At 48.5% G+C, this 25098-nt stretch overlaps 2 protein-coding genes across 4 annotated transcripts in view; both read left to right on the top strand.

The window, feature by feature from the left end:
* The window catches only part of OXSR1 (oxidative stress responsive kinase 1), a 98922-nt gene extending 92829 nt beyond the window's left edge, over positions 1 to 6093 (top strand). For all 3 annotated transcript variants that reach the window (XM_078354652.1, XM_002759735.6, XM_035278516.3), the window contains 4 exons: positions 501 to 553; positions 2056 to 2124; positions 2940 to 3004; positions 3432 to 6093. In XM_078354652.1, coding sequence (XP_078210778.1) covers positions 501 to 553; positions 2056 to 2124; positions 2940 to 3004; positions 3432 to 3506 — 262 coding nt within the window. In that variant the 3' untranslated portion in view covers positions 3507 to 6093. The remainder of the gene's footprint in view (positions 1 to 500; positions 554 to 2055; positions 2125 to 2939; positions 3005 to 3431) is intronic.
* A 7703-nt stretch (positions 6094 to 13796) lies between these two features.
* SLC22A13 (solute carrier family 22 member 13) lies at positions 13797 to 25098 on the top strand. Its single transcript, XM_035278286.3, has 10 exons — positions 13797 to 14222; positions 21317 to 21420; positions 21670 to 21824; positions 22014 to 22182; positions 22399 to 22519; positions 22603 to 22697; positions 22918 to 23132; positions 23319 to 23427; positions 23943 to 24158; positions 24404 to 25098. The coding sequence occupies exons 1-10, from the start codon at positions 13845 to 13847 to the stop codon at positions 24495 to 24497; spliced, it is 1656 nt and encodes a 551-aa protein (XP_035134177.1). The 5' UTR covers positions 13797 to 13844; the 3' UTR covers positions 24498 to 25098.

Raw genomic sequence — 25098 nt, forward strand, 5'->3', positions numbered from 1 at the left:
TATTATCCCCCTCTCTCGTGTATTCTTTGAATTCCTATGGAATTTGAGGGAGTATCATGTATTTCATCTTATGAGTCTGCCAAGACTGATCACCAGGCAGCGGATTGTGAGCATGTGGGAGGCGGGATTAGGATGAAAAAGGCATCCTGTATCATTTTAATCCCACCTCCCTTTGCTTATACAGATTTTCCTCTTAGTTTTATTTGTTCTTCTTAGTAGGAATAAGGATGGGAGTGGGCCTATAAGAATCTTCTCAAAGGCATGAAATTTTTATATTGATCAGTAAGGGACCTAGATTCAAAGGGTTGTAGGACAAGAGGATGGTCATTCTGAATTGGTTTTGCTCTGAGCTCTGTGGAGTGGACATACCTGGATAAATCATATGATCTATGGGAACAAAGCAGTCTTTCTTGAGGCACAGCTTTCTTAATATATGTTGGCAGATTCTCTTTGCATAAATTTAGAAATTCTCATTTTATGTATTCTGCTTTCTTTCATAGGAATTCCAAAAAAGAACTAAATGATATTCGATTTGAATTTACTCCTGGAAGAGGTGAGGCATCAAACAGATTGAAAACAAAATCACTTCTAATTAGTGATTTGATGAAATGTGTTGTGAAGTTTCTGTCCTTTGTGAAGTTTTGCTTTTAAAGGATAATAAAATGTTTCCTGGTTTTGGGGAGTATATGAGTAAGATAAAAATGCAGTTCGTTGACTACTGAACACATTTGGAGAACCTTGTGTAGTAATACAGACAGTAATAAATATGTAACTGCTCTTCACAGCTCGCCATAGGCCAGACATTGCCTTAAGCATTGCCTCATTAAATTCTCACAGCAGCCCGCTAAAGAAAAATTATCTTATTATCCTCATATTATTGATGATGAAATCAAGGCCTAGAGAGACAAAGTAACTTGTTCAAGGTCCCACAGCTGGAAAGGGGTATAGGTGGAATTCAAACCAGATCTGTCGGAGCCCAAAGTTCTTGCTTTATACATAGTTGTCCTCCAGGATGGTAAAGAAACAAGGCCTGCGATCTCCGCTCAGGCAGAAGCTGAGCCGTGTCACAGACTGTTTCTGGCTGTTGAACTTCACCTTGAACACAGCGTGTTTTCTTTCTTGCCTTTATTACTCAGTGTTCTAATCTGGGGAGTAGCCAGCAAACATCTATTCTGTGTATCATGCTTATTCTTCTTGCTGTCTCACTATCGTGAGCAACTAACCACGGAAAGAACAGATGCAGGTGTACAGAGGTGTATCTGTTTTACTTTTTCAAAGTCAGGCAACGTCACATTTTCAGGAATTAATTTAAATTGCTGGTCGTCTTTGTGAATGTGTGGACACTGTCTCCAGCAGTCTCCCTGTTCCCTCTGAGGAGCTCAGTGTCAAACCCTTGGGAATCAGTACCACTGAGTTGGTTGAAGATGAAGTTAATTGGGGCTATTCTGTCCTCATCTTTTTAGTAGTTATACCCATTGTTCAAATTGTACCACCTGGGACAGCTGGATACCAAGCAAAACTCACCAGAATGAAAACATAAATGATTTTAGCATAAAACTTGGAGTATGATTCCCAAAGAGAAGAGATTGCAATTTGTTGTCTCTATTTTTTGAGAGTAAATCATTCTGGTTTTTTACCCCAGAGATGTTCAGTGTTCAGCATCACGCCGCAGAGCTCTGAGAGTTCAGTCCAGGATTGTACTCAAAAATAGGAATTTCCTCTGCGTCGTCACTGTCAGTGCTCTTCTGGCTGGGCCTGAACCCATCTAAATGACACCATTTAGAAAGCTGTCTTTACATTGAGCTCTGTAAACCAGATATTTGCCACCTGGTTTATACAGAGTCTACCCTCTAGCTGGATCTGTGAGAATTCCTCACTTGAGACAATCCCAGTGGTAGGAAGTCTGTGTGTGGGCTGACTTCCTGCCTTTTTGGTTCTGTGGATTTAGCAGCTAGCTTGGGCCTAGCTTGGCAGAACTGGTACCCACACGGCTCTGGGAATTAACAGTTTTAAGCATGCACAAAAAACAGAGCACTGTCTTCTTTGTCCTTGCAGATACAGCGGAGGGTGTCTCACAGGAACTCATTTCTGCTGGCCTGGTCGACGGAAGGGATTTAGTAATAGGTAACTGCCCATGCACTCCTGTGTTGCTGTCTATTTACTTAGTACATAGAAAAGCAGGTTTTTATTCCACTGAGTAGACCTGATGGTTCTTGAAATGGTTCTTGGCTTTGCTGAAATTGTAGGTAATGGGGACCGTTTCTTACACACACACAAATTTCACTTACGAGTTTGCTTTGTGACCTTCAGTGACAGTAAGTGAAAGCACACCCAAGGTCTTTAGTAGAAATTATGGCAAAGATCACAAGTTAAAGTAAGCTTGGCCATATCTGATCTATTTTAGATACATAATTTTTGTGGCCCAAGTTGAGCAAAAATTATAAGAGATTTAGTCCTAGAAAAGCAGGAAGGAAGAAAGAAGGCCCAGTGAGGCCACAGGTCCACGTTACTGAAGGAGAGCCCGTGTCTGTAGACACAGATTTCCTGTGAAAGACCAGATAACAAATAGTTTAGGCCTTGCGGGCCAGGTGCAGTATCTGTCACTTTTAAACCACTCTTAGCTTGCTCATTTTTGATTTCTGTCCTTGGGCTTTCTGATCCATAAATAAGCAAATCATACCTCTTTTACCGACATGTCTTTATCCTGGGTTAATACAACATTTTAAAGAAAGTTAATTTGACAGTGGTTCAAGGTGTACTACTTAGAAATGAGTTTAAAAGACCCTTTCATTTTGGGAGTGATTATTTTATCTGTCTGCTTCCATTTTGATTATACAGAGCATATTCTTAACTACCATTTAAGCTTTTAAAATATGGTTGAAATTGGATTTATGTGACTTCTCATTCATCAAACACCGTCTCTGTTTGTATGATTACAGTGGCAGCTAATTTGCAGAAAATTGTGGAAGAACCTCAGTCAAATCGATCTGTCACTTTCAAACTGGTACTCATCTCTTCTTCCTTATGAAAACATCTTACTGTTTACACACTGGCAGCTTCTTCAGACCAGCTTCTATGTGCCCTGAGTGATGAGAATGTTAAAATGTGGTAGATTGTGTTCATTTAGCCTCCCCTGTGCCCTGGGCTGATGTGTCCCTTTTAGTGGTAACTCTTCCTCTCTACATGTTAGGAAACCTCTGTCCCCAGAGCTTTGGCTATTCATAAGAGAAACTATTAGCCAGTCTGACTCTAGCTGTTCACCCAGCCCCCCCCGCCCCCCTTTCTGGAATAAACACCTTCGTCAGTCTCCTGTTTGTATCCTAGGGATCTGTTGCTCAGTGCTTACCTCCCACTATTCCATGTCAGCTTTATTTGCTACCTGCAAGTTTGTTTATAGTTAATCACCATTTCTCATTTTGTTTGGTTCTTAGGCATCTGGTGTCGAAGGCTCAGATATTCCTGATGATGGTAAACTAATAGGATTTGCCCAGCTCAGCATCAGCTAAAGCACAGCCCTGGAAGAGGCGGCCCAAGGAGATTCCACACATGCGTATCTCTGTTGCTTCTGTTGGCCTGAACCCACTACTGCCAAAGAACCCAGCAACAAACCTCCCGGCTAGGAGCTTTAGAAGTCCTTCTTTATGTTCTTCCTGCCATCATTCCTCCTTTTCCCACAGGGAAAGAAAAGTTGGATCACCAGTGGCCAGCATCCCCAGAGTTCCGTTAGTAAACTTAACTTCATATGTCCCCTTGTCTTCCTCCATCTGAGAAGTGGCCCATGTGCTTCGAGGCCCAGGAGGGAGATCTGTTAGCTCATTGCCTTACTCCAGTGATGGCCCAGGTGGAAAAGTAGCAGCTATATCGGGCTTCCTCATCCTGCCTGTTCTCCCACACCTGCCAGGATATGGACACCTTGGGATATCTCTTTACCACTGAAGTAGAATTCAAAGTTGATTGTTCAGCTGAAGCCCAGAGAATTTAGTGTTTTTTTCTTTGTACCTGATGTGAATTCTAGCAACCTTTGTTAGGAAAAAGCACAGCCTCAGATGGAGGCAGCCTAAACTGTGTTCTTGTTTTGTTCATGGTGTTTCTAAGCGTTTTGCTGAAGCTGCTCTCAGGCACCCCCTTCTTCATTGCTCTCTCCAGAAAGGGTTGCTAGCCTTAACTTCAGCTGGTGCAAAACATCTGACTGTAGCCGAACTTCAGCCGCCAGATCCTTCAGAGTGGAACTTCGGAGTGTTTTTACAGACAACATCAAGTCATGGCTTGTAAATGTGAAGCCAGAGGTGGTTTTTGAACAGGAAAATCATAATTCATATCATTGGAGAAGTATTTATTTTCAAATATTGAAGAAAAACTCAATCCTCCCATGAAAATCAGTTCGTCTGGCCTCTAAGTCATGAGGAAATGGGTATGCAAGGCTGAGATTTCTACAGCAATAAAGGAGACTCACACTGGGCCGGAGAGGCCTGCCTTCCGCCTGCCCTCCTGCACTGACCCTCTGGAGGAGGCCTCTGTGTGCTGAAGCTAACTCAAGATGGAAAGTGAAACCACATGTGCCGTGACCTTTAGGTTTTATGAGTAGACAGTGTTCATTTGATTTTCTACAGAAATAATATAAATTATTCTTTAGGTTTAAAAAAGAGCACTCATAATGCAATATGTGAATAATCAGTGAGGTTGATTTTTCTTTTTTCCTACTGTTTCATAGTCAGTCTTTGTCTAACTGCTAGTAACCCTACCGAGTTTTATATATGAGTGGGATACTCGATCTGGCCTTAAAAAGATACACAAAGATGGGCTGTGGGCCCCTGGGAAGTGGGGGAGTTGCCCTTTACAGAATCACTCGAGCCCTTTCCAGCATTGTTGGTCTGATGAACAAGGTTACCTTTTCTCTCGGAACATATCTGAAAGCCTTCCCCAGAAATAACTTGTCACACCTTTTGTTTCGTTCTGAGCCTTTAGTTTTAGTCATGGGCTTTCTTCCCCTGCCCTAGGTGCAAAGGCATGCTGGGAAAGAGATAGATGTTGGGGAGAAATAGAGGGGATGGATTTTGGGAGTCGGGAGGAGAGTAGGTCAGATCAAACACCAAAGTCCAGGGTCCCAACAGTCTTGGTAAAAGGAGGGAGCTTGCTGAGCCGGGAGGGAGAAAAGAAGATTGACCAGCTTGCTAGAAAATTATTTAGCTTTTCTTTTTCTTTTTTGTGGTGGTGGAGAGAAACAAGGAATGGGAGGTGGGAATGAGGTATAGAAAAGAGATAGCATCCTCTTTGGCACAAGACTAGTGGTTTACCTTAGAGTGTTTTTTTTTTAATTTTGGTTTCAAACAAACCCATCATAATCTACTTATTTATGAATACAAGGGGGAGTAATATCAACCTGTTCTAGCATTCTACGTGGAGATGGTCTGGTGCCCAGCTGAGAGTGAGCAGCAGCCCATCCCCCTGCTCACTTTCTCCAGCCTGTCATTAACCTGTGAACTGCAGTGGGGCAGGCATGACAAGTAGAATTGGGCTGAGGTTTTCTCTTTTTTTTCAGTTCATGGTTTGCCCTGCTAGGAATTAGAAGACAGACACCAAGTCCCAGGACAGTGTTATTTCTTCTTCCGCATGATGTGTGGTAGACTCCCTTTGCTGGCTTGTGCAGTCATGCTGAGAAAATACAGGAACAGAAACTGCCCAGGTGGAACAGCACGTAACCTAGTGAGTGACTGTACTCCTTTCTGGCAATGCTGGTTCAGAGTACATCTCTGTCACTAGGTCCCAGGATCCCCTTGTCCCTGGAGTAGGGGCTAACTATAGCACAAAGTATTATGTGCCAATGCTATTTGTGAAATGTGTGGTCTTTCTAAATGACTAATGGATTTGTTGGGGTTTTTGCTCAAGTTTTGAACCAAATCCTAGAGCCAGCTGATAATATTTAATAATCTGGAGGATAGAATAATGATGTACCAATAAGTGGAGATTCCTCCTTATGATGTGTGCTAGGTTATGGAAGATGTAAAATATTCAACTTTTTCCTCCTTTTTTTGGACTTTGTATTTTACTGCATGTTTCCTTCCTTTTTGATCAATAAAGAGTACATTGCCCTTAGTGGTGTACGGACGCTTTATTTTAGTGGCCGCTGGCGGAGAGCTGTGGGTTGTGGGTCAGGGAATCACCACCAACTTTAATTTTTCATGCGAATAGAAGCCAAAGTACATATAAACTGTAAAGTGTGTGTATTGATCTACACATTATCTAGAACCGCTTAAAGCCATTTTGTAGTTGGGGCAACTGCACCCTGAAAGGGAGGGATGAGGTCAGCCCAAGGAGTTTGACAGGTTGGGATATGGAACTCCTTCGATCATCTCGATCTTTTCTAAATCTTTGGTTTTCCCCATGCTGTTAGACAAGGACAGATGCCAGATTCAAGCCCTTGAGAGCCTCTTCTTGGCTTTGATAGTGCAATGGTAGCGTTACATGTAAGATTCTAGGCTCCTTTGTAGTCCTGTTATCCTCCCACCACAGGAGTAATCTCCCTCGTCGTCATCCTTCCCAAGAGCAGTGGCTTTTGATCCACGATAACAGTGTTTGTGAGTCCTGGTGTTTCAGAGCTCAGGGCTGTGGAGCCTTGGATTTGTCAGCACTATTTGGCCTACAGCTAGTTAAGTTTGCTTTCAAGATAAGCAGGTTATAAAAGCGGAATCAAACTTTTGTGGGGATAGGAAAGAGGTGCTGGATCCTCCTAAGTGACCCTGGTATATCTGGAGGGAAGGGAGAGGGTCGAGAGTAAATAGAGCCTCTACTTGCTCATTCTTTCTGATGAGATCAGGTCACAAGGCTTGGTTCCTTAGCTTGACTTGTATAGCAGCAATAAATCAGTGCATCCACTCGGATTCCTCCTTTGGGTCAGGTCATCTACACCAGGTTCGTTTTCTTCTGTAACGGACTCATTTTAGAGCAGTTTTAGTTTCGTAATAAAATTGAGTAGAAAATACAAAGAGTTCCCACACACCTCCTGACCCCACCCATGAACAGCCACCACTGCTGTCAACGTCCCCCACCAGAGTGGTACATTTGATACAATTGAATGTACATTGACACATCGTCATCACCCAAAGTCCATAGTTTACATCAAGGTTCACTCTTGGTGTTGTACATTCTATGGGTTTTGACAATATGTAATGACATATCCACCATTAGAGTATCATACAGAATAGTGTCACTGCCCTAAACTTCTGTGTTACCTGTTCATCCTCCCTCCCCACTAGCCTGTGGGAATCACTGATCTTTTTACTGTCTTTTCCCTTTTCCAAAGTGTCATATAGTTAGAATCAAACAGTATGTAGCCTTTTCAAATTTTCTTCTTTTAATAATATGCCTTTCAGTTTCCTCCATGATTTTTTCATAGCCTGATAGTGCTTTTCTTTTTAACATAGAATAATATTCCATTGTCTGCAGTTATCCATTCACCCACCGAAGGACACCTTGATTGTTTACAAATTTTGGCAACCATGAATAAAGCAGCAGTAAACATCTATGCGCAGATAATTTGTGTAGACAGTTGAAAACAGCAACAGCTTATTTGGGTAAACTCCAAGGAGCGCGGTTACTAGATCGTGGATAAGGCTATGTTTCGTTGAGTAAGAAACGACCAAACCTTGTGGCTGTAACGTTTTGTATTCCCACCAGCAGTGGATGCGACTTCCTGTTACTTCACATCTTTCACAGCGTTGGTGTTACTGGTATTTTGGATTTGGCCATTCTAATAGGTACATAGTGATACCTTTTTTAATTTGCAACTTCCTAATGACACGATTTGCATCTTTTCATATGCTATATTCTCATATTTGCTATCTATATCTTCTTTGGTGAGGTATGTATCCAGGTCTTTTGCCCTCCCCACTTTCCCCACATTTTAACGTTTTATTTTGAAATAATCTCAGACTTACAAAAAAATTACAAAAATAATACGAAGAATTCCCTTTTACCATCCCCCAGCTTCCCCAAATTGTTTGGGGAAATTAAACAATTATCAAAATCAGGAAATTAACATTGATATTATATTATTGACTAGTCAGATGTTAAGCAAAAGTTGTTAATTACCCCACTACTGCTCTTTTTCTGGTCCCATGATTTGATTCAAAATCTCACATTGTATTTAATTGTTATAATTCCTTAGATTCCTTCAATCTGGGATACCTCCTGATCTGTCTTTGTTTCTCATGAGTTTCTGACCTATATAATTTTCCTAATCTCTGAAGAACTTCTTTTAACACTTCTTGCAAGGCAGGTCTATTTGTAACAAATTCCGCCAGTTTTTGTTTGCCTGAGAAAGCCTCTATTTCTCTACCACTTTGGGGGGATAATTACACAGGACACAAGATTCTAAGTTGGTGGGGCTTTTTCTTTTGAGCACTTTAAATATTTCACTCTACTTCTTGCTTATGTGGTTTTTGAGGAGAAGCTGATGTCATTGTTATCTTCACTCCCCTACAGGTAAGATGTGTTTTTTTCCCCTCTGGCTTTTTCAGGATTTGTCTTTATCTTTTATTTTCTGTAGTTTGAGAATTATATGCCTAGGGGTACTTTTTTGGCATTTATTCTACGTGGTGGTCTCTGAGCTTCGTGGGTCTGTGGTTTGGTGCCCAACATTAATGTGGGGAAATCCTCAGTCATTATTATTTCAAATATTTCTTTCCTTTTTCTTTCTTCTCCTAGAATTCCCGTTACACATGTTATACCTTTCGTAGTTTTTCTGTAGTTCTTGGTTATTCTGTTTTTTTGCTTTTTAGTCTTTCTTCTTGCTTTTCAGGTTTGGCAGCTTTTATGTGATATCTTTAAGCTCAGAGATTCTTTCCTCAGGCATGTCCAGTCTACGAATAGGCCCGTCGAAGGCATTGTTCATTTATGTTGCAGTGTTTTTTATCCCTAGTATTTCTATTTGGTTCTTTCTTAGAATGTTAACCTCTCTGCTGATGTTGCCCATCTCTTGTATGCTGTCTACTTTATTCACTAGAGCCCTTACCATCTATCTATATATACACACATATATATATATGTCATATATATGTGTATATATATTTGTTGTATATATATATGTGTGCATATATATATATGTATATATGTGTGTATATATGTATGTGTGTGTATATATGTATATATGTGTGTGTATATATGTATATATGTGTGTGTATATATGTATATATATGTGTATATATATGTGTGTATATATATATGATATATATATATGTGTGTATATATATATATGTTTTTGTCCATGGTTCCTGACTCATAACTCCCATAAATCCTTGTTATAGTAAATAGAATCTCTCTTACCTTCTCCAGCCTGCTTTCCTCTGCCCAAGGCAGGACTCTCATCTTAGATTGTGGGTCGTAAGGGCCTCATTCCAGAGGGGAATCTGCCCTATATCCTGGAGGAAAGAATGCTACACAGAGAGGCCAAGAAGAATCTGAACAGACAGGCCTTGCTGGGTTTAGATCACACCTTTTTGTACAATCACATTTTGATATGGTTGTCCATGCTTCTATTCATATCATGCCTATCCAATAAAGTCTCCATAAAAAAGCCCAAGAAGACAGGACTGGGGGCTTCTAGTGAGCTGAACACATGGAGGTTGACAGGGAAGGTAACAAGAATTCATCCATGGGCTGGAAGCTAGGTGCAATAACACACACGTGTAATCCCATTCAGGAAGCAGAGGTGAGGGAGGGTCGTTGGAGCCCAGGAGTATGAAGCTGCAACGAACTATGATTGTACTGCTGCACTCCAGCCTGGGCAGCACAGCAAGACCCTGTCTCAAAAAAAAAAAAAAAAATCCACACGCTGTAAGGGTAGTGCAGCCCAGTTCCACGGGGACGGAAGCTCCTGTGCTTGGGACTCTTTGAGACCTCATCCTATGTATCTCTTCATTTAGCTGTTTATTTCTATCCTTTTAAATATTGTTTATGATTAATTGGCAAACACAAGCATTTCCTTGAGTACTGTGAGCTGCTCTAGCAAATTAACCCAAAGAAGTGTCCGGGGAACTCCCAACTTGAGGCGAGGCAGTCAGAAGTTCTAGAGACCCAGACTTGTGACTGGTGTCTGAAAGTGGGAGCCCCAGCCTTGGGGACCAAGCCCCGTGGGGTCTGATGCTGTCTCCAGGTAGATAGTGTTGGCGTTGAATTGGAAGAAACCCAGCTGGTGTTTGCTACAGAATGATTGCTAGCTTGCTGGTGGGGAGAAATACCACATATTTTGGGGCCACAGAAGTCTTTGTTTTTAATGATTGTGTGGGTGTGAGGGAAGAGGAAAAGTTGACTTTTCCTAAGAGCATCTTAATCAGAGTTTTAAATTGCCAGTCCAGTAATTCCAGCATGAATAACTCTTCTTAGCTGTCAGAGAAGTGAAGTCACAGGGCAAAACACTGCTATATTTCAGTCTGGTTCTGATCCCTGCTGTCTCTTCAAACTGTGTTTTTGCCTTTTAGTATGCCTTATAATCTTTTGTTGAAAGCTAGACATGGTGTATACTGGGTAAAGGGAATTCTAGTAAATAGGCCTTTGATGATGTGGGAAAGCATGGGGAGAGGGAAAGCATTCTATAGTCCTGTAATTAGGTCTCGGTCTTTTAGTGAGCTTGTGTCTCTGCTCTGTGAACCTTACAAGTGCTTTTCAGTCTCCCGGCTCCTCTTAAGTGGGACAGGATGGCTAGAGCAGGCTTGAGTCAGGTCTTTCTCTTCCCCCGGGTAGGATAGGGTCTGACAGAGGACAAGCCTGGTTAAGAACAGAACACTCTGGCTGATTTCAAATGGTTACTTGCCTCTCCCTGATGGAAGCATAAGAGAAGTTTTCTCTGATACTCACTGTGTGAACCCAGTAGAGCTCTGGGAAGTAAAAGCCACAGCCATATGGGGGTCTTCCTCTGGAGTTCATCGAGTCTCCAGCAATTTGTCATTTAAAGTTCAAGTGTTCTTACCCTGGTGCTGGTTCCTGCAGAGGTTTCTTGTGGATTTCTGGTCAGGTAAATTGTATTTCTGTTTTTGTTTGTTTGTTTTGTTTTTGAGTTGGCGTCTCAGTCTCTTGCCCAGACTGGAGTGCAGTGGTGTGATCTTGACTCTCAGTAACCTCTGCCTCCCCAGTTCAAGCAATTCTTGAGCCTCAGCCCCCAAGTAGCTGGAATTACAGGTACGTGTCACCATGCCTGGCTAATTTTTGTATTTTTAGTAAAGACGGGGTTTCACTATGTTGGCCAGGCTGTTCTCGAGCTCCTGACCTCAAGTGATCTTACCTGCCTCGACCTCCCAAAGTGCTGGGATTAGATGCATGAACCACTGCACCTGGTCTAAACTGTAATTCTCTGTATTCACCTGTGTGTCTCTAGCTTTCGGGCAGTGTTTTGCCCTGTGACTTCACTTCTCTGACAGATCTCAGAAAAGTTACTCATTTTTCAGTTCGTTCAACATTTTACTTGTTAAAAAAGAGTGGTAACTTCCAAGCTCCTTCTGTGGCAGACCAGAAACCAGAAGTTCTACCACCAGTTTTTATTTAATAGAATCATTACATTGCAAATTTGAAGGAGATTTGAGACACCATCTAGCCCATCCCTGCAGGGTATCTTTGAGGAATGTCTCCCTGTCCCTCCGCCCCACACACAGACACCTCCCTCCGCTCCCTGGCCGTGGTTGCTGGTGGTCTTCCTGATGCTTCCCACATGGGGAGAGTATTCATTCCACTTAAACTGCTCGGCTGGTTAGAAGACTGTTAGCTGTGGCCCTGAATGAAGGCAGGTACAAAGAGGAAGATGAGGAAGACAGCTTCCAAGAGGATACGCAGTTTTCACAGGATGAGGTGAGGAGGAAGGGAGGACAGAGTTAAGGGGAGAAAGAAGTAAACCAAAGCATTAGGGTGTGGGGAGTGTAGAGGTGACTGAGCCCAGTGCCATTCAGTGCCTCCGTTCCAAGGTTTGGGGGTCATATTTCAGCTGGAGAAATATGATCAGGGGGCCTTTGATCAGGCCTCACTCCTGTCAGGAATCTGCTAATCATACTCTTTCTCTGTTTTAGAATTACACACCAAGAAGTGGAAATCTTTAGAAACCATCCTTTATCCAGATGGGGTAATTGAGAGCCAGAGCCAGGGAGGGACAGATTCCCAGGGTGAATCAGTGGCAGAGCTCAAGTTTCCTTCCTCCAAGCTCTAGCTCCTTTGGTTACTTGGAGCCAAACAAGGCAAAAATTCCTTTCCTGACCGGAGTGAGATGATGAGGGCGGAGGGCGAGGCTTCTGTCTCCACCTCAGGTCGTCCCCATACCGGGAATCCCAGACTAGCCAGGGCGACTGGTGGCAACTGTTTCCTTGGCAACTCAATAGAGACAGTGCTGAGGATAAGAGCACTCAAGGAAGGTAGGTAAAGGAAGAAGAGAGCTGGGACAATGGCGATCCTGACGAGAGGGCTTGGGGTGGGGCAAAGAGCAAAGCATGTCCCTGAGCAGCATGTCCGGCCTCGCTTCTGCCCTGCACTGTCTGTCCTGCCTTGACCTGTACTGCAGGCTAACTGATTAACGGGCTCCCGCAGCTGCGCCAGCTGGGGCCAGGGCTGCCCCACACAACCTTGCTTCCCTGCATTCCCTTCAGCGATGTTCCTCTGCTCATCCCTTAAAATCGTTCAAAATGCAGAATGTGAAAATGCTTTCTTATGCATACACAAGCAGACATGTATATGTGCGTGCACCTGGGGCGTGCAGGCTGCGGTGGAGGCACACTCGGTCCTGTGTTCATTGTCACTGAGAGGGCTCGGGGAGGCTGGGCGACTTGCATTTGTTTACACCTTTACAGTATGTTAATGGTTTCCTTCTGGATTCAAGTGGAGCTCAAAGTACAACTCATCGCTCTATGTTCTTGGTGTCTTTGGTGTTGAAAAGGCCGTGTACCTCTGCTTTTGGTGGGGCTCCTGGCCTGTAAGCTGCCTCCTAAGACTGGCGGGTGTTGCATATCACCACATGCCAGACACTTACAGGAGAGACACATCATCAGATCGAGAGGCCATATTGGGCTGCTGGCAAACGTAATCTGCAGGCTGGGTGCTTGCTGCTCTCCCGCGTATCCGCACTACCTGTGTAGGCTGTCCCTAGAAGGGAAGTCTGTGTCCCTCTGAGTGCTGCAACTACTCCCCGGGTTTTACCATAGCAGTTTTACCTCTGCCTGTTGACCCATCTACCTGTCTGTCATTTGAGTTGGGTGTCAGTTGTTTAGGATGTTGCAATTAGAGGTGGTGTGGGCTGGCTGGCTGCTATAAGCTATCTAACATTTGGCTAAGCTCGCTCTTGTGTGCTGGGCCTGACACGGTCCTCTTGGTTCCTCGTGTGATGCCTGTATCTTTTACACAGTCACTAAAACATCCTCAGATGATACAAGCTGGAGTGGACTATTTTTTTTCTTTCACTTCAAGCTCTGGGGTACATGGGCTGAACGTGGAGTTTTGTTGCATAGGTATACATGTGCCACGGTGGTTTGCTGCACCCATCAACCCATCATTTAGGTTTTAAGCCCCACATGGATTAGGCATTTGCCCTAATGCTGTCTCTCCCCTTGTCCCCCACCTCCCGACAGGCCCCAGTGTGTGATGTTAGTTTGCTGAGGATGATGACGTCCAGCTTCATCCATGTGGACTATTTTTTCATCATATTCGACCCTTCCCAGATCACGGCTAGGGGGCCAAGTTGTGACAGGTGGAGCTGGACAAGGCTGGATTAAACATTAATGCAGCTGCTGTCACCACTGCCCAGAGGACCAAGTTCGCAGAGCCAGGTTGCAGAGCTGCCTAGTGTCCTCAGGCTGCAGAAGTGGTGACCAGCAGACATGGCTCAATTTGTCCAGGTCCTGGCTGAAATAGGTGACTTTGGTCGCTTCCAGATATGGCTCTGGATCCTGCTGTGTATTCCCAACTTCCTGAGTCCCTTCTACTTTTTTGCCCACGTCTTTATGGTCCTGGATGAGCCCCACCACTGTGCAGTGGCCTGGGTGAAGAACCACACTTTCAACCTGAGTGCTGCTGAGCAGCTGGCACTGAGCGTGCCCCTGGATGCTGCAGGCCGCCCGAATCCCTGCCTCATGTTCCGGCCACCCCCCGCCAATGCCAGCCTGCAGGACATCCTCAGTCACCGCTTCAATGCGATGCAGCCTTGTGATCTGGGCTGGGAATATCCTGAGGACAGGCTCCCCTCCCTAAAGAATGAGGTAGGGCTGTCCTTTTGCCGCTCTCTCCACCTGCTGTGGGTCTGTCCGCTCCGGTGCCTGAGTCTTCGCCCTCAGTCACCACCTATTTCTGTCTCCATATCTGCCCCATGCCCCTGTGGTCGACCATGGGCACCCACGTTTTTCTTTTTGTCAATCATCATTTTCCTTTGTCCTCTGCCTATTGACCCATCTGTCTGTCATGATCTCTGCCTGGTCTTTCTGCCCATCTGTCCATTTCTGCCCATCCTTTTGTCTGTCCCTCTCTTTCCTTGTCTCTCTGGCTATCTAGCCAGTTGCTGTCCTCTCTGCTTTTCCCGTCTGTATGCCTTTCTCTCTACCCCGTGTGCTCATCTGTCTGTCCAGTTCTCTCCTTCGGTCTGTCCCTGCATGTCAGCCCTCTAATGCCATCCCTTTCCCTGTCCATTTGACTGCCTCCCTGTTTTCCAGACTTGGGCTTCAAACCTTTCAGCTTTTCTCTCTAGGTCTCTGCCAGCCTGCCCTTGGGAAGCTGGAGAACACCCTGGACTCTAGGATTGTCCTGTGGATAACTAAGTGTTCATTCTTGCTAACTTCATTCTGTTAGGAGAGACGCAGGCAGCAGAGTTCCCACTCTGGCCGCCTCCAAGCAAGCGGGGCCCTCTGAAAGCATCCAGTCCCACTCTGTGGCTTCCCAAATGGTGGGGTTGAGGCACAGAATGAGGAGGTGGCTTAGCTAGGGCAAGGCAGTGAGTTGATCATGGAGCTGGGGCTCTCGTGCCAGACGCCTGCTGTCTACATTCCCACAGGAGTGGGAGGCAACACAGATAGTCCAGAAGCCTGAGGGGCACGGGTGTTTGAGGGGGATCTGCATTCTCATCTTCTTTATGGTGGAAAATCTGGGATTAAACATTCACTTCCCCCGCCCCATCCCATGGCTGAAGAAGTATTTATTTTTAGAGGTTTTCAGAGACCAATATGTTAACCAAAGTCTAACTTTTGCTTTTTTATATGTAACCGTAACACTGCTCCCAAAAGCCTGGCAGCCTGTGGACCTGTCCCGCTCCCGACTCTCCCCACCCTACCCCACCGGGAGCTCTAGGGGGACCTGTGCATGCTCCCAGGCTCTGGGGCTGGCCAGCCTAGCCCCTTCTGACCCTTACCGGCCTCTCCATCATCACCCCAGCATCACAGCCGTGGAGGTCCCAGCCGTCACCATCCCAAACCTGGTGTGGTTTGTCTATATGTGTTAAAACTCTCTGCCCACTTGGTCAAATATGATCATTCTCAAAGCCCAGAAAACCTTCCTGATTGCTCACAGCCTACCCTAGGCCTTGATCACACCCCGTGTTGGGCTGTTCATGCAACTGTATTCAGCCAAAGCCCCCTGAGGATTAAGTGTGCGGGGAAGTTGGAGGAGAAAGGTACTTTGTTCCCCTTCAACAAGGAGGACCCCTAGTGGTCAGGAATGGGCTGTGTGGGTTCTAAGGCCCGGAATTTGCTTCCTCCTGGTGTGGGTGGGGGCTGGTGAGGGTGGGAGTGGGCAGGCAACTTTCTGAAGGAGGTGGTATGTGTGAACTGGGCACCAAGATACTAGAAAAATGTTGCTAGAGAAGAGGGGAAAGCCTTTGCCGGCAGAGAATAGCACAGGAAAGGCCTGGCCCCAGGAAGCAGGCGGGACGTCTGGCAGCAGTGGCTGTGCCTGCAGTGGGTAGGGTGGACGGGCAGGGGTGTAGAAATTAGATGGATGTTTTGAAGGGTTTGGGACCTCTGTTCTTTGGTTTTTGTTTGACACATCTGAGAAGAATGCAGACACAAAGACTTACCACGTGAGAAAGCACTGGTTAGCACTAAGGTAAGAATGGATTTGTGGAGGGTATAAAAAGATTACCAAACACTTTTTGCAATTGGGAACTGCAACCAAAACAAGCCGATGATATCTCTAACACTGAGGAAGAGTCTTCGCCAGACTCTGCATGACATCTGTTCAGCGTTGGAAGGTTCTTCTCACGGAAACAGAAACAAGGGGAGTCCCCTGCCTGGTTCCCCGTGGTTAAGTGTTCTCCCCACCCCTTCTCCACCCCCAGCTCCTCGATGAAGACTTGAAAGAGGGTGTTAGAATTCCACAGACATCTGTCCGGTAGACAGCGTCGCCCTCACGTTTCTTCTACGTGCTGGGCCTTCGGCTGCGTTCTGGGAACACCGAGTCACACACCCTTAAGCTGCACGTTAGTGCGAAGCACGGGAGAGAGTGACTGACGGGAAAGACCTGTTTTTTCAGATTATGAACTCACACCATTTGATGTATTTCAAAAGGTGAAAGGCTTCGCCTTTTGATCCACCCTCCTCGGCCTCCCTGAGTGCTGGGGTTACAGGCGTGAGTCACCGCCCCCAGCCTCATTTTTAATCCTTCGTTTGACTTAAACATTGCCTTTAGTGTGATGTGGACGCAAGCCGAGCCGAAAGGGCTTCTCACAGCAGCACCCGCCTGAGGCTCTTCTCTGGTTCTGGAGCCTCGGTTGACTGCATTCTTCAGGCCCTCGCTGTGACTGCAGAATCCTCAGCAGCCTTCCCGTCCGGGCCAGCTCTCCGGGAGTCTCTGGGGGGACAGGCTTCCGTTTGTTCTCGGCAAGTTCCTCAACAGCGCAGGGATCATCTCTGAGATGAATTTGGGTCTCTACCAACAAGAAAGGGGCCTTCGGACGTGCTGAGTTACCTCAGGCACTCACTCGTCTTTCACATCTTTGAATGAGGATGAAGATGCCACTTCAAAACTGACTAGAAATCCATCTATTTGTGGATACTCAGCGGTTGTGATCTCTTACAACCCCCCTGCCCCGAGGCGTCAGAAAGTCCGAGTATATGGCTCTCCGCCCATCACGACTGTGACCACACGGTTGTCAGAAACGGTACATTTTCAGATGCGAATTTGTCTGTTGTGTAGGATATTACCAGTGGCATCACTGCTCACACAGCACACTTAATGGTCTGCATTGCTGAAACAGTTTTGTTTTTACTTTAAATATTTCAAGCTCAGTGTTGACCTCAGCCTGTCCCGGGGCGTGGGGGGCACTCAGGACTTCTGTCCTAGACGGTGCTGGCACTGTGGCTGGACCTTGGGCCTCCTGCCCTGCGATAACATGCTCTCCTCACTCCCACTCTTTTTCAAAGACTGTGACTCCCAGGGAAATGCACACTTTGTGCCCTGCGCCACAGATAATCCCAAGCTCGGTTCAAGTGCAGCTGGCTTGGTGTCAGTTCTTCTGCTTTTCGCCTGTGAGGATGGGTTTTGCCCACTGACTCGAGGACCCTCTCTGAGTGACATCCCAAGCTTCCTTATTGTAAATGGCAACTTCATATTTAAATAAATGCAAACAATACTAAATTGTAAAGAAAAAGTGTGTTTCCTTATAGGCGATCTGCTCTTGAAGGTCAGAATATGTTTCTACTTTTCAACTTACATTTCCTGGGTGTCCATCCTTGGTAAAAGAAGAAAATTGGCTGGGTGCAGTGGTTCGTGCCTGTAATCCCAACACTTTGTGAGGCTGAGGCAAGAGGATCACTGGAGCCCGGGAGTTTCAGACCAGCCTGGGCAATATAGCGAGACCTCATCTCTACAAAAAAATAAAGCAACCAGCTGAACATGGTGGCGCATGCTTACAGTCCCAGCGACTCCAGAGGCTGAAGTGGGACAATCGTTTGAGCTAGTGGTGAGCTGTACTCATGTCACTGCACTCCAGCCTGGGGAGACCCTTTCTCAAAAGAAAAAATGACTCCCCTGTCTACATGGACCTCTGCATGGGAGGTGGGAAGACCATCAGTGAATAGTAACAATCGTGTGATCTGTCCTGGGACCAAAGAAGTAGGCATAGGAGGGAAGCGGAAGTGGAGAGAGCAGCCGTTTCTGTGGTCTGGAGGCGTGAAAATGACCGGCATGTTTAGGAAGGCTGACACAGCAAAAGAGGCTGGGAGATAGGCAACAGCTAGCTCTTCAAGGGTCTTAGGCATGGTGCCAAGGAATTTGGACCAAAGGGAGCCATTGAAGGTTTTGGAACAGGGGAGGGATACAGGATGGGGTGTGCTCCAAGAAATGAGGGTGGGATTCCGTAGACCACCATGGCAAACTGCAGACAGAACCCTCCAGGGCTGGGGAGGATGACTGGCATCTCAAGGTGGTTCTCCTTCATCTCTACCACCTGCAACAGGACAACACCTTGAGCACCTGGGCATATCTCAGCACCTCTCCAGGCCTCAGTCTCTGCTGCTGCACTGTTGCTCTTCACTGGGGTTGGTTGGCAAAATAGTAAAGATATTAACTTTGAGGGAAAGTTCTAGATTAGTCTCAAACCTTTTGGAAGGCTGAAAGGTTTTATTGGGGCATGCCGAAGGCGGCCGGCCCGTCCATCGAGTTAGGAAAAAAATGGGACGAGGCTTTCCAGATTAAGTCTGTTCATCCCACATCCCTTTGTCTCCACTCTAACCATGGCTCTCTCCAGGGACGATCAAAGGGGGATTACCTGTTGATAGCATCATTTACTCTGGGCCGGGAACCTGAAGCTTTATCCTTCATGTAACCACTCTTAACCATGTTAATTATCCACAAGTGTGTAAAGTTAGAACCTCTGCTGTAAAGTCTTCAGGGAATAAACGTGTGGACAGACAGAGGGTCTGGGTTGATTGGTTACATTTCGCCCTCTGAGAGCAGCCGGCAGCATCCCTAGCCCACTCGGAACACTGGTGGTGTGAGACTGCATTCGTGCATCCGCCGTTGAGTCAGGGTCAGCAGGTCAGACTTCTGCAGGTGGTGAGACTACACCCACGTCTTAGGCGGTGACCCTGGTGTGATTGAGGGCACACTGCACGAAGGGAATGATAAGCCACCATAGCGTGAGAATGAGGACTTAGTGTCATAAGGGGTGTAAAACTGACGAGAGGTACTGAATGCTGGCTATTGACCAGTGGTGCCAGCTTAGAAGACTCCCTGGCTTGGCACTCATGCCCGCAGAGCATTTCATCTCCTTGTGTCTGAGCTGTCTGCCACCAGCTGAGAGCTTTGTGAGCACAGAAGCCACCTAGATAACAGGTGCTGAGAGCTTCCTCTGACACAGGCACTGGGCTGACCATGTCCCAAGTGTTAGTTCCTTTCATCCTCTCAGGATACCACGTAGTATATTTAATTCACATTTTGTAAGTGGGAAACCAAGACACAGACGAGTGGGCTGACAGGCTCGAGGTCACACAAAGCCACTCAATTCCAACTCCTGAGCCTGGCAACCGCACGCCTTGATCATTTGTATTTTAAATGCCACCTTACTACCAAGGCAATCTGTGGCTGCTAGACAAAAAACAAAAGGGTACAACTGGCTGGAGCCACAATTTCAAGTCCCCTGTCCTTCCCCACTTCATTCCCGGGGGCAGTCAGTACAAGTCCCCTGTCCTTCCCCACTTCATTCCCGGGGGCAGTTCAAGTCCCCTGTCCTTCCCCACTTCATTCCCGGGGGCAGTTCAAGTCCCCTGTCCTTCCCCACTTCATTCCCGGGGGCAGTCAGTTCATCACTTGATACCGGTTGAAAGTTCTCAAACATTAACCGTTGTTACTGAGAGCAGAAGTATGAGCACAAGGGTAACTCCTGGACTGGTTAATTTCTTGCTAAAAGGTCTTTAACTGATGGTGATTGGTTAGTTAGCTAGCTGTAGGCATTCGTTTATTCCTTCATTTATCCGTTCATTCAGCAGATATCCTTCGCTCAGATTCATTCCCTGTCTAGGGCAAGAGAGGTGTCTCAGCTCCACCAGGTGCCATCCAGCTGTGGGACCAAGGGCTGGCTGCTTAACCTCCCCTTTCTCAGGAAGATGATACTTAGTGAAGGATCATTATTAGAATTCTGTGAGTTAATGCATGTAAAGTGTTTAGCAAGCACTCAGCACAGGGTGAGCACGAAGTGGTTGCTGCTGGGAAGCAGGAGGAGAGCACGCGTGACGGCTCCCCAACAAACATTCGTGTGTGGAGCTGAGCTGTGTGCCAGGGGCATGAGGGACTCCCTGATGGGCACTCCACCCAGCAGGATGGGGGTCAGTCAAGTGAGTCTGGTGCACATGTAGCAGATGTGGATGGAGGGGTATGGACCCAATTATCTTCTCTTGGTTTCTGAGGCTGTGGGATTCTCTTTATAGGTCTTGGGTGGATTCGAATCCTCTGTGTCTCTCTCTCTGCCTCACCCCTGCATGTTCTCTCCCTCCCTCCCTCTGTGTGTGTGTGTGTGTGTGTGTGTGTGTGTGTGTGTGTGTGGTGTGTGTGTTCCTCTGTCCTAATTGCCTTCCTCAAGGCATGTGTGAGGGCTCCTTAGGGTTCTGATTGCCTGTGAATGGTGGGTACCTCAGGGGCATTTTGCAGCCAGGTAGGAAAACATGGAGACGCCCAAGTGTGTCCTGGGGTGCTCTGGCTATGGGGAAGCAGCCGTTAATGGTCTGTCGCAGGTTCCCACAATTTGCATCTTTAGTGTGTCCATAATTTTACATGGCATCTCCAGGCCGAAAGAAATGCCTCATGGTTCCATGCATTGCGACGTCAAGTTCAATCAGCACGCGCTTACGTCCTAAGACTTAGTAGATATTGTTCGGAACAAGTGCGTAAGTTGACGGAAAAAACGTTTTAACTTTACTCTTAAATGTAATCACTCACTGATAGGATGTATGCACCTGCTGGGCGTCGTACAAGTCTCGGGCCCTCAACACTGCACCCTCACTTTCTCTTCCACTTCCACTGTCATGAGGCATCTGCTTTTTTTTTTTTTTTTATAGCAACTGCCAAAAACGGTTTCCTGTAGATCTGATGTCAGATTTCACATAGATAGGATGTCACTGGAAGGAAAGTGGCGTGGTCTCACGTTGAAAGCGTGAACTGTCCTGAGCTAGCAGTTTGTGTAATGTCAGAGAGATGTTGACTTAGAGCCGGAAACGCCCTGCCACGCTGCCGAGTTCCCTGTGTGCCCTGGAGCGCCCGGGCACGTGGTTAGGGAACCATGAGCTGCCGCCCTGAAGGGTTTACAGTGGGCCGGGTGGTGAAGAGCTTGCCCTCGTGTGGCCCCTGGCCTCACGTCTGCCTGCGTCTCCCTCAGTTCGACCTGGTTTGTGATCGGAAGCACCTGAAGGACACCTCGCAGTCAGTGTTCATGGCCGGGCTCCTTGCTGGCAGCCTTGTGTTTGGGCCCCTCTGCGACCGGTAAGAACCTCCTGCCCGCTCCGGCCTAGCATGCTTGTTGGCTCTGGCACGGCCCCAGGCCCCCTTGTGCCCCTCACACTGGCCTTTAGGGCAAGGCCTTTGTCCCCCTACCCTCAAATGGGGCTCTGGGGAGGGCCATGTCTCTTCCCTCAGACAGAGACCCCGGGAGAGGGCTGGGCCCCCGTGCGGCCTTCCCCTCGGATGCCTTCTGCAAGGGACCCTCCCACCGGACCTGCCTTGTTTCCTCAGGATCGGCCGCAAGGCCACCATCCTGGCGCAGCTGCTCCTCTTCTCTGCCGTCGGCCTGGCCACCGCCTTTGTGCCCAGCTTTGAGCTCTACATAGCCCTGCGCTTTGCTGTGGCTATCGCCGTCGCCGGGTTTACCTTCAGCAATGTCACCCTGTGTGAGTGTCTGGGCCTTGGCCGTCAGCCACGGGGCCAGGGAGGGTCTTGTCCGGTACCCCACACCTGAAATGGTCACACCGGCGCTTCCTGCGTTGGCCCCAAGGCCCGGCCCCAACCAGGTGGCACCTGGGAGGAATGGCGAGTGAATGGCAGGGACCAGCCCGGTCTCAACCTCCCTGTTCCCGCAGTGACAGAGTGGGTGGGGCCCTCATGGACGACGAAGGTCGTGGTCCTGTCCCACTGCAGCTTCTCCCTCGGGCAGATGGTGCTTGCGGGACTGGCCTACTGTTTCCGCAGCTGGAGACTCCTCCAGGTGACTGGCACCGCGCCTGGTTTACTGCTCTTCTTCTACTTCTGGTGAGGAAAATACATGCCAGGAGCAGCCCCCCCGGGTTAGCTGTGCTATGGGAGGGGGTTGGAGTGCAGCACCCACATTCATGGGACAGTCAGGGCTAGCCTGGGAGAGAGAGGGAGCCTGTAACGGCTGGGTGTGGGGTGCAGTTTGCACTGGAACAAGCCAGAAAGCTCCCTAGGACTCTAGGCCCCAAGGTCATAGCCGTTCCTGACCCACAGGGTTCTGCCGGAATCCGCACGGTGGCTCCTGACCCAGGGGAGGATGGATGAGGCGAAGCGGCTGATCCAGAAGGCAGCCTCGGTCAATAGGCGGAAACTCTCCCCAGAGCTCCTGAGCCAGGTACTCCAGCAGGCCCAGGCAGGCTGGGCATCAGACCCACACGGACCTTCCTGCCTGGCTGTCACTCTGCTTTTTCCTCCCAGCTGGTCCCAGAGAGTACAGGCCCCTCAGGGAATGCCCTGGATCTGTTCAGACATCCCCAGCTCCGGAAGGTGACCCTGATTCTCTTCTGTGTCTGGTGAGTGCCCAGGGCCCAGGCCCCTGCCCGAGGACACAGCCACAGGACTGCAGCCTCCCTGGAGTGTGTCAGCAGAGGGGCGGCCTGTGGCTGTCTGGCTGGGATGGTCTCTCCCTCGCTGTGCCAGTGTCCCCTGCTGTGACTGCTGACCAAGGCAGGCTCTCCCTGTGGGTGGTGTCTCGTGACCCAGCAGAGACAGGAATGCTTCATCACCTTGTAGGTTTGTGGACAGCGTGGGGTACTTCGGGCTGAGCCTCCAAGTGGGGGACTTTGGCCTGGACATCTACCTGACACAGCTCATCTTTGGAGCTGTTGAGGTGCCTGCTCGCTCTTCCAGCATCTTCATGATGGAAAGGTTTGGCCGCAAGTGGAGCCAGCTGGGGACCTTGGTCTTGGGTGGCCTTATGTGTATCGTCATCATCTTCATACCAGCAGGTACCGGGGCTGGCTGTCCCCACCCCATACCCCATCTCCCACCAGCTGCCAGGGCTAGACCAGTGGCCACTGTTAAGCTTCCAGGAGTGAAGGCTTCCTTGGGGTTTGGGTACAGAAGGGGTGAGGAGTTTCAGTGGACAGGGCCAGGGGGCAGGGCCCAGGATGAGGCTGTCTGCCCTCTGCCAGATCTGCCCGTGGTGGTCACCGTGCTGGCTGTGGTGGGGAAGATGGCCACATCTGCCGCCTTTACCGTCTCCTACGTGTACTCTGCTGAGCTCTTCCCCACCGTCCTCCGGTAAGAGCTGCGGCGTGACTCCTGCTCCTCTGCTACTGCGACGCTGATTTGGGCATCCCTCCTCGGCCCTCACCTTGTTCCATAAATAGCTGACAGGGCTGGCTGTGGGGCAGCAGTGCTGGGTGGGGTCCAGGGCAGCTGGAAATGTAGCCCAAGCCCTCAAGTTGTCCCCAGGATGGTGGAGGACAGACATGCAAGTAGGCCATGCCCTGGCGGTCGGGATGGGAATATGGGACACAGCCAAGAATGAATGGCCCCAGAGGAGGAACACTCGGGGTGGGAGGGTGGTCAGGACGTGCAGCCTCTGACTTGAGACTAGACAGGCCAACAGGGATGTAGCAGGCAGGGGACAGGGGTGGGGTGGGAGCAGACAGCAAGAGCGCTGGATAGGCTGGGTGAGGCTGGAGACCCTGCCGACCTTTGGGGTCTGGGCTCTCCCGAGGAAATGGGCTGGGGTGAAGCTGAGGCCCAGAGTTGGGCCCAGGTCTACTCAGCTTGCCCTGGCTTTCCCCCAGGCAGACAGGCATGGGACTGGTAGGCATCTTCTCCCGGATTGGGGGCATTATCACACCACTAGTGATCCTGCTGGGAGAGTACCACGCTGCCCTCCCCATGCTCATCTACGGCAGCCTCCCCATCGTGGCTGGCCTGCTCTGTGCCCTGCTGCCAGAGACTCGTGGCCAGGCCCTGAAAGACACCATCCAGGACCTGGAACTGGAGCCCCACCCACGGTGAGCTGCTTGCTTGCTCTGGAACCACGACCTGGGTCTCACATTGGCCACGCACTCTGCATGCTCAGGCCTCCACATCATCCCTAGTCCACTGTTGCCTAGAGGCGAATATGGGGTCCTCCAGAACCACAGACATCTGGCTGGCTTTGGTTCAGATTCCCCTTACTCTGAGGAAGCGGGTGGTGAGGGACACTGTCATGGGGCCAGTTCCTGGGCAGCCAGTGACAGCCGTCTGCCCCCTCTAGGTCCCCCAGATCGGCGCCCTCAGAGAAGGAAGCGGAAGCCACAGGAAGAACTTCCAGCCCGGGGGTGGCCTTTGTGAGAAGCACGTGCTTCTGATTGAGGTCTCTAAGAGCTGGACCATCAGCAGCAGGGAGCTGTCTAAACACCCCCTTGGATATGCCAGGACCCATGAGGACAGCACAAGGCCAGCCTTGCTATGGAGGCAGTACACCACAACCCGGCCCATGACTGTCACCTACCACCGCCAAGCCCAGTCCTAGAAGTATCTGGGACAGGACCTCCCCGCCTCCTTCCCCTTGCTCCTCTCCAGAGCCCCGCCAAGCCCAGTCCTAGAAGTATCTGGGACAGGACCTCCCCGCCTCCTTCCCCTTGCTCCTCTCCAGAGCCCCCAGTGCCCTGCCTGGGAAGGATCTTGGGTTTTACTTGTCCTCTAACAGTCTTCATGGGGTATGGCTCTCTCGATCTCCTCAATCTGGTGTCCCCTGCCCTCAAAACACAGTAAAGCTCAGAACGGAACACAAGGGAAGGCCATTCAAGTTGTGGGAACAGGAGGGGAGAGAACACAAATGTGAAGCTGTGGACTCTACCCAGGCAGGTGGGTGAAAAGGCTGTGGATGGAGGGAAGGTTGTGGCTCCTTCTACGGATGGACCAGATCCCTCTGGCTAAGGTATGGCCCCGTAGGTTGCTGGCTCCTAG

Source organism: Callithrix jacchus, chromosome 17 (assembly GCF_049354715.1).
Source record: "Callithrix jacchus isolate 240 chromosome 17, calJac240_pri, whole genome shotgun sequence".
Lineage (NCBI taxonomy): Eukaryota > Metazoa > Chordata > Mammalia > Primates > Cebidae > Callithrix > Callithrix jacchus.